This window comes from Salvia hispanica, chromosome 5 (assembly GCF_029641045.1).
Source record: "Salvia hispanica isolate PSC_SH4W2 chromosome 5, Shi_PSC_v1, whole genome shotgun sequence".
NCBI lineage: Eukaryota > Viridiplantae > Streptophyta > Magnoliopsida > Lamiales > Lamiaceae > Salvia > Salvia hispanica.
The window spans coordinates 565,750-581,065 of record NC_142696.1 but is presented as its reverse complement, the minus strand read 5'-3'; the positions used below and the strand labels follow the sequence as shown (position 1 = coordinate 581,065).

At 34.0% G+C, this 15,316-nt stretch overlaps 1 protein-coding gene and 1 pseudogene across 2 annotated transcripts; one reads left to right on the top strand and one right to left on the bottom strand.

Moving 5' to 3' along the window:
- Positions 1–7,298: 7,298 nt before the first annotated feature.
- LOC125191288 (zinc finger CCCH domain-containing protein 20 pseudogene) lies at positions 7,299–8,763 on the top strand (annotated as a pseudogene).
- A 2,992-nt stretch (positions 8,764–11,755) lies between these two features.
- LOC125186999 (vacuolar protein sorting-associated protein 32 homolog 1-like) lies at positions 11,756–15,147 on the bottom strand. Of its 2 annotated transcripts, none has more exons than XM_048083497.2 (8): positions 14,966–15,147; positions 14,698–14,838; positions 13,504–13,603; positions 12,970–13,055; positions 12,777–12,868; positions 12,413–12,527; positions 12,154–12,337; positions 11,756–11,936 (listed from the first exon to the last, which is right to left on the bottom strand). In XM_048083497.2, exons 2-7 carry the CDS (start codon positions 14,767–14,769, stop codon positions 12,158–12,160), a joined length of 645 nt encoding a protein of 214 aa, XP_047939454.1. In that variant the 5' UTR covers positions 14,770–14,838; positions 14,966–15,147; the 3' UTR covers positions 11,756–11,936; positions 12,154–12,157. The 2 variants fall into 2 exon arrangements, with proteins under 2 accessions (XP_047939454.1, XP_047939453.1); XM_048083496.2 differs by having other exon boundaries at positions 14,985–15,146.
- Between the last annotated feature and the right edge of the window lie 169 nt (positions 15,148–15,316).

Below are 15,316 nucleotides of genomic sequence, written 5' to 3'. Positions count from 1 at the left end.
TGATACACATTTAATTTTTTATTTGTATTCTTTCTATCATTCACTTTTTGTATTCATTCTCGATAGGACACTTGTTCGTTCATTACAATTTTAGATGACATTTGTTCAGTTGATTGATTATTACTTTATTTGAGTAAGCTTTGATAAAAATTTAAAGCTATCCATCTTAGTGGAGCATTATTGAAGAATAGATTGTCTCGTAGCTAAAGTTTTTATTAGTATTATTTTTATTAAAATCACGCTACACCCAATTTTACGAGCCACATCCAAATTGACTTTAATTACAGTGTGGTCATTTTCAATAATAAGATTACATTAATTTTAATTTATAAACCATTTAAATTAAGGAAACAAAACATTAAAGGCCGGTTTTGTTGGCTGATTTTAAATTAGTCCTTAATTTTATTCATTTGAATTATTATATATCTATCGATCATTACTTTTTGAGCTAGTCGATAAGACACAAGGCTTTGTATTTAAATGTTCCTTTTGAATAATTAATACTGATTATTTTTAGATAACATAATATAATTTTCACCTAATCCAACTCTTATTGTATATGTATATATAACAATTAAATAACATAGTAACACGTCTACCAATTGGGCTTGATTTTGGACGCCAAATTCTCTTCAAATAAGCAACGAGGACAACAGTTAATAAATACTAGTAGAAGACATAAGTGATTGATAAGTTAAATTATTTTAAGCTAGACATACGTCCCCAACTTATTTCCTTAGTAAGTAATAAATGGAAAATTATTATTAGATAATGTAAATAAATTGTGTGTCGTTGTCTTTCCAAATACTGGACACATAACAATCAAACGTGGTGATGATTTGTCAATTTTGTAAACAGTATCTGATTTATTTCAAACTATATTAACTTTACTAAAATCCAATACCAGAGTAAGTGTATTGTGATTGGATTTTTATGGGCCCATAATTCAAAACAACGCAAACAAATAAATGCATCCAACTACTTAAGCTATTTATAAAAATAAAATCCTACTATTATAGTTGCACTAAAAAATTTTAATTTACAATGTAGTGACAAAAATGCACGCATATTTACGGTCCAATAACGACATAAATCAATAATTACTAAGCCCAATCTAAAGTTGGGTCTGGCCTACTACAAGTCCAAAACCGATAATTCATGTGAATGAAAAATTATTACATGAAACTTGTAGCACGTCGAATCAATTATAGAAACAATCAAAAATATAGTTTCAAAATTCAAAAATCAATCGGATATTAAAAAAATATAAATAATAAATTGGGTGTTAAACAATAGTCTAAATAATAAATCGGGTATTACGTAATTGGGTGTTAAAAAATAGTCTAAATAATAAATCGGGTATTCACGTAATACCCGATTGGGTTATCCAATACCCGAATTATCTTAAATTTCATTATCCAACCCAATATTGGGTCGGGTTCGGATAAACCCAATACCTGATATCCGTATTCACACCCCTATTAGTCATAGTGATAATAACCAATAGGTTTATATGGATTTGTTTTTGTTCAAAATTAATTAAGCTTTGATTAGTGTCGAGTTGATATATTATAGCAATGACAATAAACAATCAATTCATTTGTAATATATCCAGTTATAATAAGTCTTGGGATTAAGTCAACTTTCCTTATTAAATAGTACTACATGAATTACGGATTACCTATGTTTATGGAATATATAAACTATACCAAACTATAACTAATTGGCTATCAACATTACTTTTCCAAATTGCACCTCCTCAACATGCGTGGGAAGTGGTAGGAATCAATCAACTCTTGTTTGCAATTATCCATACATCACTAACTTAAATACTAACAAATTTTATATTAAAACACAAGATACCAATTATTTAGGAGACAAACAACACTTAATATAAGTATATATAACACCTAGTGTCACATTAAAACAAGGAATAATAGTATTAGAACTCTAATTACCTAAGTCGTAGGAGCTACCCACACTACCTTTGCAATTTGGATAAGATTTGAGGATGTGGAAGATTTATTAATTACTCATAAAATAAAAATAATAAATTAAAAAACAGAGGTAATAATAAAGGAAGAGTTAAAAATCACGAGGGCTTACCCCTAAACTTAAAAAGAGTTAATACATATCCATAAATCAAATGCCACGTAATCATGTGTCGGTTTCGCCGGCTTGTATGCCGCCAGACACGTGTACCTACCTTCACTCACCCCCATTTTCGTGTCGCATGAATGGGCGCCACGTGTACATTAAATACATTTCCTTGGATTTGGGACAATGAAAAAGCAAGATTCTTGATATTTTATTCCTTTTGTTTAATTTTTAAAAAGGTAAATGGTTTAAATTATTTATTTGGGCAAGTGTATGATAAGATTCATGAACTTAATATTCCCCACAGAACTTATGTTAGAATATAAATTACTCCGTATATTATGTGGCGATAGGGGTATGGTTGACACCGGCCTTTAAAATAACATTGTACCATCGTTCTTAAATTATTTATATACGTGGACAAATAATAAGCTGCCACGTGGTAAAAAAAAAATCTGAAAAACTCGGCCAACAATTTGCTGCTCTTTATACAACAATTTTTTTTGTCCAACAATATTCGACACACTATACAACAATCTATAGATTGTTGTGTAGTATAGATTGTTGTGTAGTGTTTATAATATTGTTGTATAATAGATTGCTGTGTAGTGTTTGTAATATTGCTGTGTAGCGTTTATAATATTGCTGTATAAGTGGTGTCACGGTGTCACTTTAAGATGGGTTGTCATTTTAACACAACCCCGTGGTGATATACATATATTCTCGGTACTTCCCCTATCCCTTAAAGTTTGTTCTATTTTTCTATTTTCGTCTGTCCCATAAAATTTATCATATTTCACTTTTTACTAGTTTTGGCAGTGGACCTTATATTCTACTAACTCATTTTTACTCATATTTTATTTTAAAATTAATATATAAAAATAGTATCCACATTCCACTAATTTTTTAATTCATTTTTCATTTAAAACTTGTACTAGTTCAAAGTGGGATAATATTTAGAGGACGGAGGAAGTAATTTTTATGAGTATAGAGTTGATTTTTCTTGACTTCTTCTTATGATTAATTAGCCACATGATTCTCTTCATATCTTCTTGTGGTATGCTATGGTTAGTGTAATTTTTTTTCATAACTTTGTGCAAGAGTAGTACTCCACATATATAATTACATAAATACATGTTATAATAGTATAATATTTGTAGAAATTATGCAACACTAAAAGTAGAAAATTAATGTTACAATTTAGAAAATAAAAACATACCCTGTGGATGAAAAAATAGGATATTCTTTAAACATTGAAAATATTTGCAGTAACTGATAAGCTCGAGGTTTTGGAATTTAGCTTGAAATCTATTGGAATGATGAACCATCAACTTTATTGGTAGTTTGATAGTCGTACTCATACAATGATTATAACTTGAACAACCTATGTTACTTTTAAACTTAAAAAATTGTATAATATCAGTTGAAAATGAATGAATTAATCAAAGCTACACTACCTAATGAAATCATAAATCACAGTGGAATCTTACACTGATAGAGAAATTCATATTCGATTTAAAAACTTGCAAAATTGATTTATTTAGCGCACGTTTCGAACAATTATATATGTAGTACTAATACATTACCAAACACTAGATTATAGGAGTACTTATATAGGTGTAGAAATTATTGAATGCCGAAAATATATTAGTAAACGATGTGTGTTTTTTTCATTTTTAAATATTAGTACTACAAACCGAGCTTTAGTATATAAGATGCATTATTTTGAGCAAAATGAATTTGCTAGACATGGCTACTGTGCTATAAATTATTGGAAAATTATGTACATTGAAGTTCTAGAAGCTGCTCACATTCTTTGAACGAAGATAATAATATTAATAATAATAAATGAGACAAACTACTATAGTAAATAGCATTTATTTTGTTTTTTATTGGTAGTTGGAGAGGTAATAGCATTTATTCCATCTGTGATTCTGCAGTGGTATAGTATTTTGGTATTGCAGTGGATCGATTTTGTTGGAGCTCATAAAAAAATCTTAAAAACTGTTTTATTTCAAAATTAAATAACTCATTTTAACAGTCATTTTTCCAAACTAACGGTTTAATCTCGTGGATTTTATTTATTTTAACCTAATTATGCACAAAAATAAATAAGTTGTACTCTATGTGAAACTTAAATATTTATGGTTGATGTGGTTATATACAGGTGAGTGTGATTTTTATGATTTTTAAATTATGGATCGAACTCCATTCATTTCTTTTTAGTCTTAAATAATTTGTACTACAAAGTTAGAGTCAATTGCACATTTAAAGTAACAATTATCGAATATAGTCCTAATTAGTCCATCATTCCGCGATTTAAAATTTCAGTATGACTCATTGTATATTTTAAGAAATTTGAAAAAAGTGGATGTCAAAATTTAGTAAAAGATGAATTCTAAATCTATATGGAGTATTACTTTTATAATTGAGTGCATGTAAGTGTAATTACTTTTTTCTTACTTTTTTATAAAGTATTATTTTTATAATTGAATCTTATTTTTATATGGAGTATTTTTTGAGAAGTGAATCCTATTTAGTGGACTGTAAAATTCATCTATTTACTTAAAATGAAAAATAAATATAATTTTAAATTTTGAATATTTGAATATAGTAAGGTGACACATTATTTCATGGACATTACTTTTTCTTAGATACAAAACTACTACTATTATTTTTAGAAAAAAATACTACGGATATTATACAATTGGCAAGCATCACGACGTGTCAAGATCAGTGCATTATCTCAATAATATAAAAATATTTAAAAAATATACTTATACTAAATGCATACTAGATTAAAGAAACATGAATTCCCAACTTAAATTGAAAAAAGAAAACAAAAGTAGACGAAGCAGCAAAATGGATAATACTATATCCCCGTACAGCTCTAGTACGGGAAACTCACAAATTCCACAAACGGCGCAATTTAGCCAAGTTAAAAGGGGTTTTGTCTACAGTTAACGCGAGAGGGACACGTTTGCGGTGGAAACACGCCGACGGCCCCACAATTAACCGCATTGGTTTATGATCGGCTTTCCGGGAAGATGATCTAGAAACTTCCACGTGTACGGCGGCGGAATAATCCGAGGTGCATTTTTCGATTTTGGAGACAAGTCAAATGTTGCATTGTGTGGCTGAGATTTCTACAATCGAACTTCAAAATATGAATTGTAGCCGTAGGAGACGTCTCATAGAAAAATTATAAGGATTATAGTATGATACTCCACTATTAGTTGGCGCATTTATTTTGGTCACCGAATTTAAAGTATAAAGGGTAAAATAAGAGATAAAATAAAGAAAAGAGATAAGAAAAAGTATAACAAGAGGGAGAAATGAGGAGAGGGTAATGTAAGATAGAATAAAATTTTTATAAAAAAAGAAAATAACTCAACTGACTTTAGATAAATAAAAAAAAACTACTCAACTATTTTAAAACTGAGAGAGTATAAGGGCATCCACATCGCGTCTCGATGCGGTCCCTATCTCGTCTCAACGAGACGAGACAGCATCGAGACAGCGATGCGGCATGCATCTCGTCCCGAAGAGACGAGTCGTCTCGTCGCGTGACGCGTCCCGAAGAGGCCGGCCTCGAGCTGGCGAGACACGCGCCTTGGCGACGTGGTGTGCTCTGGTTCGTGCGTGACGCCCACTCGCCGGCCTGCGAGTGAGCGTCGTTTATATCCGTTTAAAATATTTTTTTTGATTTTTTTTTTTAAATTAGGAAAATTCGAAAAATGTAAAATAAATTAAAATATTGTTATTTTTAATTTTTGTACTTTTCAATATTGTAATAAAAATTGAAAATTAAAAAATATTAAAATTAAAAATACTCCATAGGATTTCAATTATGTATTTTCGTATTTTCGGATGTTGTAATTTTTGTGGTTTTTAATAATTTAATGAATTATTAGTATTAATTTAATATTTCAATGAAATATTAATTGAATTTGTTGGATATAAAAATATAAAATGAAATTGAATGAATAGTTAAGGGATGAGATGGTTAAGAGATGGAGGGATGCATGTGTTGTCTCTTAGTTAAAAGATGAGGTGAAAAGTACAGTGGGGCCCATAAATAGTGAAGAGATGAGACGGTTAAGAGACGGATAAGAGACATAGATGCACATGGCCTGATAGAGAACGGAGAAAGGAGTACGATTTAAAATCATATAAAACATTTAAAATGTCACTAAAATCCAAATTCCAATAATTAAAATATGTGATTACCGTGACTTCACTGGCGATCATATTATGATAACAAAAACTCACAAAACTTTAAGAACTTTAAAATTTTACTATAAAACATTAAAAATGTCACTAAAATCCAAATTTCCAGTAATTAAATTATGTGATTATCGTGACTTCACTAGCGATCATATTATGAAAACAAAAACTCATCAAACTTTAAGCACAAGTAAGTACATCATCATTATTTCAAATTGTACAACATGATAAAAAGATAGCCACGAATCCAAATTTAATCATCTTTGTTACGAATAAAATGTCAAGATTAAGTTAGGCAAAGACGATGAAATTTAACTAAATTTCCCAATAATGGCTTCGACGATACAGTCCTTGAGACTAAATGAAAGAAATGCAAATTAGGCAACACAAGATTTTGAGATAAGATGAAAACGATGTCATATTCGTATATAGTAACATAATAACACGCTAAGATGATTTCTATTATTACTGTCACACACCAAAAAATACAGCAGTGGAATAATTATTAGAAGTTGGAAAGAATACAACCAAATGATTCGAATAAATCCAAAATCACCCCACATTTAAAGCAATTATGCATGGGAATTTTCCTAAACCAGAAAAGCCCATCTTATTGGAAAAAAACATGAGATACAGACACCTGAACCAGAAATTTGCTAGAGAATAGTAAATGTTATGAAAATCTAGGAAATATTTACTTTACTTGTAGAAATAAACAAAGAAGCCCTTGATTTATTTTATTTATCTATATCCCAAAAAATGAAAATAAGAGTAAATGTGAACGTAAAAATTAATTTCTAGCTTTAACTCCAGACGCCCACTTGTCAGACTATTACTACTATTAAGTAAAAAAAAAGAGAAATAAATAAATAATGGTAGATATTTAATCTAACTGTAGTTGAGTCAAAGAATTTAACCACGGTTAAAAAACCTCAGTATATATTGGAACCACGCTTCCAAATTCTAGGTGATCATGACAGTGCTGTTTAAGAGAAGTTGAAAGAAATAGAAATCCAAATTTTATAATTAAAAAAAAAAGGAAAGAGATGATGATGACCGGAGATCGTCCTCGGTCAAATCCGACCGTCCAAATCCCAAGCTGGGACATGGAGGATCCGACGGCCCACATTCAGTCCCCAATTTCCGCCGCCCTAAGCAGCCAATACGACGCGGCGCTGGCGGCGCTGCAGCGCTACCTCCCCGGGAACCGCGACGACGACGGCTTCGACGACTCCGGCGACGCCTTCTCCTGCGACGACTTCCGCATGTTCGAGTTCAAGGTGCGCCGCTGCGCGATCGCGCGCTCGCACGACTGGACGGACTGCCCCTTCGCCCACCCCGGCGAGAAGGCGCGCCGCCGCGACCCCCGCCGCCACCACTACTCCGGCGGCGCGTGCCCCGACTTCCGCCGCTCCGGCGACTGCGCGCGCGGCGACGCCTGCGAGTACGCGCACGGCGTGTTCGAGTCGTGGCTCCACCCGGCGCGCTACCGCACGCAGCCGTGCAAGGACGGCACCGGCTGCCGCCGCCGCGTCTGCTTCTTTGCGCACACGCCGGAGCAGCTCCGGATCCTGCCGCCGACCGCCGCCTCCAGCCCCGACGCGTCGCCGGTGGGGATCGGTGGCGGCGCGTTCGGAAACTCGCCGGCGATGTACTCGCCGCCGTCGCCGACCGCCGGATCTCCGCCGGCGATGAGCCTGAGCTCGGTCACCGAGTCAATGCGGTGCCTGCAGCTGAGCAAGATGAAAATGGGGATGGGGCTGAGCATGAGCCCGCCCTCATGGGGAATCGGGCTCGGGCTCGGGCCCGGGCCGGGCTCTCCGCGGAGTCCCCGGGCCGGGTTCATGAGCCTCCCCACCACTCCAATCAGGTCGCAGACTCGGTCCGGACTCAGCGCGTTCGATGCATGGGGCGGTGGCGGCGCCTTGCACGAGCACGAGGAGGAGCCGGTGATGGAGCGGGTGGAGTCGGGGCAGCAGCTGCGCGAGAGGCTCTACGCGAAGCTCGTTCGAGAGAACTCGCTCGATCGCGGACGAGTCAACTCGGCGAGGCCGGATTTCGGTTGAACTCGGTGGGAACGGGCCGGGCTGGGCTGTAGGGCCCATCCTTTTTTGTCGTTTTGGGGAAGTGTGAATACTGTGTTTCTGACTGACTACCAATTGAAAAGGAATGAATGAATGGAGGATTGCTTTTGTTGATGCGGGTCGGGTTAACGGGTCGGGCCGTGAAGGTAAAATTGTTGATTAATTATCTATTTTGTTGTGGTTATTTTGATGTTTTTTAAGCTGAAAGGGGAACATTCGAGGGCCTTGTAATTTTTGTATAAATTTAGAATGGTAGTGTGTTATTAGAATATCTAATTAACTATGAATGTTATGTGAAGTTTTATTGTTTGAGTTCGACTTCAGCTTTCAGAAAATAATGGTTTGAACTTTGAAATGAGTTGGAACTTGAAAGTGAATATTATGGAAATAATATTAAATTCTGTACTCTATTAAATTTAACTGATCACTCTAGCTTTAATATTTATTAACATTAGCTTATTAATACTCCATAAAATATTAAATTTCGTAGGAGTATGTAATTTCAAGAGTTGGAACTTGGAACGTAATGCTCTATTAAATTTAACTCATCACATTAGGTTTAAGTTACTAGAGACTAATGAATAATGATATTTATTAACATTAGCTTATTAAGCTTAATACATGGTACTTTGTTTTACACTTTTTACGTGTACTATATTCCGATATGGAGTATATAAATTGGACATACATTTGTGTCGTTATGGATAATTACAAATTCATCGTAGAAATGTTGTTTACTGTCAGTCAATTTTGATCACCAAAAATACCACTATTACAAAAATAGGTAGGTATTATGGAGTAATTTATAATAACACTTCCATTATTATATGATAAAATATAGTACCTTGGAAACTAAATGATTAGTAATACTAATATCAAAATCAGATTGAGGAGTGCGTCAAGTTATTACTTCCTCCGTTTCATAGTAACAGAATCATTTTGCTATTTTAATACTGTTTCATAGTTATAGAGTTATTTTCGTTTTTTAAGTAAAAGTCAACACATTTTTTCACACCTACTTTATTCTCTCTTCATATCTCTACCTTTTTTATTTTTCATTTTACTCTCTCTTTACTTAATTCACCTAATACAATTTTTTTAATTCACGTGCCGAAAAAAAAATGCATCCATTACTATGGAACGAAGGGAATAGCATTTAGCGGGAAGCCGCAACAAAATGATGTTGTAAATAATGCTTATAATTAATCATAATAACAATAATATCTCTTGAAATTTAAAATACCTTTTTTGTCAAATACGGCAAATGCACTAATCAGTCTAATAAAAGATGTCTATTATTGTTTGTAGTGTTTTAGTGGTAGTGGGTAGTATTATTGTTTTAATATTACAAAATGTGTTTATTATGAAAGACTGAAAGTGATGATGTGATTATTTTAAAGGTTAAATTAAGTAAAGGATAATGGCGACTGGGACATGTTTATCAGTTAAAGGTCAGCATCACAAATCTAATCTTGATTACATAACATATTTTATTACTTAAGTCCAACTTAGGTAACTTGTTAAATAATGATTTCAAATTAGTAAAAAAGGAGTATTTTCTTAAGTGATTGTGGGCCTTTTAATTTTTGATATGCACTTATGTTAGATTTTGTTGGACCACTATAAAACATGATTATCACGGATTTTGGATTTTTTTATTTATTTTCAAACTCATATTTTTCTTTTTACTTTGCTGTGGATTTATACTTATTATAATAATATTAGTAATGTCCTAGTAGTAGTTGTCAAATGTGACCCTAAAGATTCAAGTCAAGTGCGACTGTGTGACCCCAAAGACTAAATAATGAATGTGGGGATTAGCATCAATAAAATTTAAATACGAGAATAATGAGATACCTTAAATTGTTAAATTTGATTTATACAAATGAGTCAATCACACAACAATAAAGCATAATATAACTGCAAAAATAATATTATTTCAATCAATAAATTAAAAATTCAAATTACCACGGCCATGAAAATGTACGAGAAGGGGCATGTTAGGGTGCCACCACCCCTTAAAATAACACCATATCACCATTCCTAGCCAATCATTTGTACACGTGGACGAATAATAAGCTGACACGTGGCAAAAAAAAAAAAAACCCCTAAAAAAGACGGGCAGCAATATGCTGGCCTTTAAACAACAATTTTCTTGAACAGCAATATCCAACACGTTAGACAGCAATCTATAAATTGCTGTCTAACGTGTTGGATATTGCTGTGTAACGTTTATAATATTGTTGTATAAGCGTTCACGCTGTTATTTTAAAAGGGGTTGTCATTGTAACACAAACCTTTACGAGAAACCCGCATATCCCTTATTATAGCGATGATAATAAACGAGAAACTCGAATGTGCATTATTATTATTATTATAATAATAATAGTAATAATGTCGCACACATGCTATATGTCACGTATTATTAGATGACATATAAGAAATCCAAATGAACCACCTAATTTAGTCAATAATTACAGATCACATGATTTATTGAGCACATTTCAATGCATAGATAGTAAAAATTTCTGAGCCACACACGTTGCTACCCCTCACAATTAATTGTGAGGTTGATTATTTTTCACTTTGTTTAAGCTCATAGACATATTCGTCGAAAGTGACAAATTTGGCTGCTTGGTAAGTAATGTAAATAAAAAAGTAGTACTAGAAAAAATAATAGAAAAAGTGGAGAGAGAAAGAGAGGCCGACAAAAAAGATGTTTAGAGTAATTGTTTAGTGCACAAAAACCAAAACCTAAAAAGTATCAATAGTTGAACTCATTCAGTTTAGTGGAGAGCTCTTTTGCCATGTAAATTTGAGCCAAATATACGCTTTTCAGGATTATCATTTTTGCAGTTTAAGCCACCAGATCATTTTTATAATCAATACGCTTCACAACAAATAATTTTGACATATTGATAAAGCATAGAGAAAACTGACTTTAAAATATTATTAGTCATGGATAATGAAAACCAAACATACTAACAAAGACAAACTTAGAAAAAATGAGAGCGAATTAATTTGAATAGACAAATTAAAATGAAAAATAAAAAAATTAGAGTGCTTAGTCCACATATTCGCGTCTTCATTCACTTAATTAAAATTTTATGAAACCATTCAAAGATTATTTCACTATAATTAATTAATTAATTAATACTAAAGTCACCAAATTTTTTTTCAAATATTACGTTTGCATACACCAAAAATTCTTTTAGTACTGTACTAGTCATCTTTCTTGACCGACTAACCACATTTTAGATTATTCCCAATGCTACTTTAGTTTTCTTTCTAAAAAAATAAAATACTCGTACTAAAATACACTCTAGACAAGAGGAAATAATCGAGGATTGAAATGGAGAGAAAGATTATATTAATGCAAACAGTAACGATCGCAGCACACAAACCTTACAAGGGTGTCTGTTCATAATCTTCAGACAGATAATGCACACCCATGAATAGCAGCTGAAACTAAGATAACCTTTCATACGACATCGTACCGTGATTTCTTCCCGGCTCCAAACTCAACAACTGCATAAAGAAAACCAGGAGCTGTTTTTTAACGAACATGTAGAGGTATATACGAGCACATGAAAGATTTGCATAAACGACATGCAATTCGTTCTTTATCTATTGCTTCACGACTTAATACGGCGGGTCAGTTGAAATCGTTTTGTTAAGTGAGACCGTGAGAGTAGCAAAAAACACAAATAACTAAGCAATTAATAATATAGGTGGGAGAAGAGACCTCGTTAAAGGGCCATTTCCCTTTGTAGTTCAGCAAGTTCGTCGTCTTCATCTTCAACTTTGTTTGCTGGTTGCCTTCCAGCAGGCACTCGAATGGGGGCAGCAGGGGCTGTTGTTGCAGGTTGGAGAAGCTGTTCCTCCAGCTCAGCTCCTTCAAGTTCTTCGAGTTCAGCTTCCAATTCATCCTGCCGAATAAATTAACGAACATGAGATCTTCAAAAATGAGAAACTAGGAAAAAAAGGGTGACTAAGGGAAATACCTCATCAAAATCAGCTGCTGCACCAATTGGTGTCGACAATGCTTCTTGAATTAGTTTCATATTTTCAGTCTGCTCGTTGATCTCATCCATTGTTTTGTCCACATCATCGATATTCCTACACAAACCAAACCAAAAGTTAAGTGAAAGGATTACTCGACATGCTTGAGGCTGAAATGTTTCTTCACGGTCAGTCCTAACAGATTATATGAAACTAACTAATATTCTCTTCCAAATTCATTGTCTTTCCTTTCTTCTAAAATTTGCTGTAGAGAGAGATCCCTATTTTTCAATTATGAGGGTGTTGTAACGAGGAATGATTTTCCACATAAAATAGACACAACTGAACTGGCAATCAGCAACTTACACGGCCTTCTGCATGGCTTTCATTGCAGCAGCTCCAGTTCTCAGGGCATCGACAGTTTCTGTTGTAGCTTTTGCTCCCTCTAGCATTATCATCTGCAAGAAAGGTGCATTACTATTTTAAAGCGAGAAAGTATCCAGAAAAAGGCACCAAAGCAGAAGGCAAATGAAATTCATGAATATCATATTAAGAGCACCTGATCATGAATGCGTAACTGAAAATTCCCCAGCTGCTCTATTTGTTGCTCGTAAAGCCTTTTCCTTTTCAAACATTGTATAGCAGCTATAGAAAAAATTACAGTAGAATGACAAATATCAACATAAGTTCTAATTTAGGAAAAACTTCAAAATATGACAGAAGCAACCTCCATAATCAATATCTACACCCTGATACTCTAATATATACAACCCCCCCCCCCCCCCACACTCAGCGACAAAGTATGCTGCTGGAAGGATATGTATCCAAAATAAGGTAAGATTAGAATGTTTGAAAGCAACATGTGTAGCCGGGTTTTATACTGAATTACAGAAATGTCAAACTTTCAATTATTTCTCTCAAAGGTTAGTTAACTATTCAAACTTGGCTGTCTCCTTAGCGTATTATCAAGAACGAGGAGGGGCTCAAACATTTGCCAGAGGCACAAGTGAATGGCTGGAAACAAAATAACACTTAAATTTCTAAGATTTAAGGAAGCTGAAAACTGGGTAAAAACATGAGATGCAAATCAAACCCCTTTTATTTTTAGCTTTAGTGAATTCTTTGGCCTTTTCAATTTCTCCAGCAGCCTTTTTCAGCAGAACCTTCTCTTTTTTCTCCAGCATCTCAAGAGTCTGCATGAGCAATGAGCATGATGCATTTAAGACATTTGAAAAGCACTATATTGAATTTAAGTTCAGAAAAAATAGTGGAAAATAGACAATAGCTCCTAAACATTAGAATAGCGCAGAAATATAAGCCTGAAATTATGGTCTCCTAGTAGAATAATCTACTAATCACTTGGAACTATAAAAACATGAGAACAAGATTGATGCAGGACCTACGTAATAATGAAACAGATCATATAATTTCTATATATGACGGCACAACAAGCAGAGGGAAAGCAATATCGCATATCATTTTTGTTCAAAAAGCAAAGTGATAATACAAGGTACCCATAAATGATACATTAGGAACATATAGAGAGAGCGAGTTATGATTCGTACATTATGTGGGTGCCAAGAAAACTAGTGATTCTCTCCAAGGAAGCAGGGGGGGTGTCAAGCAAGTGTCCTTTGAGCTATAAGAAGTGGTTACAACGATATGCTTTAAAAACATGTACTCCTACATAGTTAGGAAAAAGTGGAAATTTTCGTTTACATGGTCTAAGGGGATGGATTAACAGCCCATCTCGTTGTTCTCTGTGCTAAACTTCTAACCATGTCTCAATATGACTGCAATAGAATGCACCAAATGAGCCGAAAACCAGTTAAGAGTGATTTTACAGAAACCTCCCATTTTCCACCCCGAGTACAAAATCTGAGGGCGCACGACTATCAATGTAATTCTCTTGTTGTGGCAAGGATGTAAAACAACTGTTTCGAACCACATAACTTCCTCAAAAAAACTTGTTTTCTTTCATCGACTTTGTAGGCATTTCCCTTTTAACTCTGGTTCCTAGGAATTCCATTCCCTTGATTCCACAACCCATCAAAAGAACAATATTTGTTCACATTCAACAACACTATCCAAATTCATCAATAGAAAAAATAGTTTGGCAATGCACAGCTAACTTAAAATCAGAACTGCCGTAAAAAAGTTAGATTCAGCAAAAGGAGTTCAAGATCTCACACACAGAATCAGCTCACATTCCCAAATAAACACCGAATTTAAGCATCGAAAGGCAAAATTAATAAAATCTAAAACCACGGAAGCTCAATTAGCATACCTCGTTCAACTTATCCAATGTTGCAAGAGCATTTGTCTCTTGCTTGGGCTTTCCAAAAAGCCGCGTAAACATCGTGGGCGAATTATATACCAAAATCACTACTATTTCCTCGAAATGAAGCAAAAAATTTGTCCTTCAACCCTGAATGGAAAAACAATTGAAAACCTTACACTAATTGAAGCAGTATCAAACAGATTACTCAAAAACCACAGAAACTCAACTACAGAACTACTTAAAATTAACGATAGCAAATGATAATCGAATAAACCTTCGTTGCAATTACGTACTCTTACTAAGCCGAGCTTCGATCGACAATAACCGGCGTTGGATTTTCCGGTAAATACTTGCGGGATTCAATTGTTTGTTCTACTTGAATTTTGAGAATTTGAAGTCTTTGATTGGAAGACTTGTTCTTTTTTTTTATTTTATGATATTGGGTGAAGGTTCGGTGAGATAGCCCTATGACAGAAATGTAAAGAAAAATTATTTAAAAAGTTAATGAAATGTAAGATTTATATTTTTATATTGATTTTATAATAAAATATAAGTGAATTAAGTTACTGGAACATGAGACTTACTTACTAATGTGGTAAAAATAAAGTGTGAAATTTAATTTGGG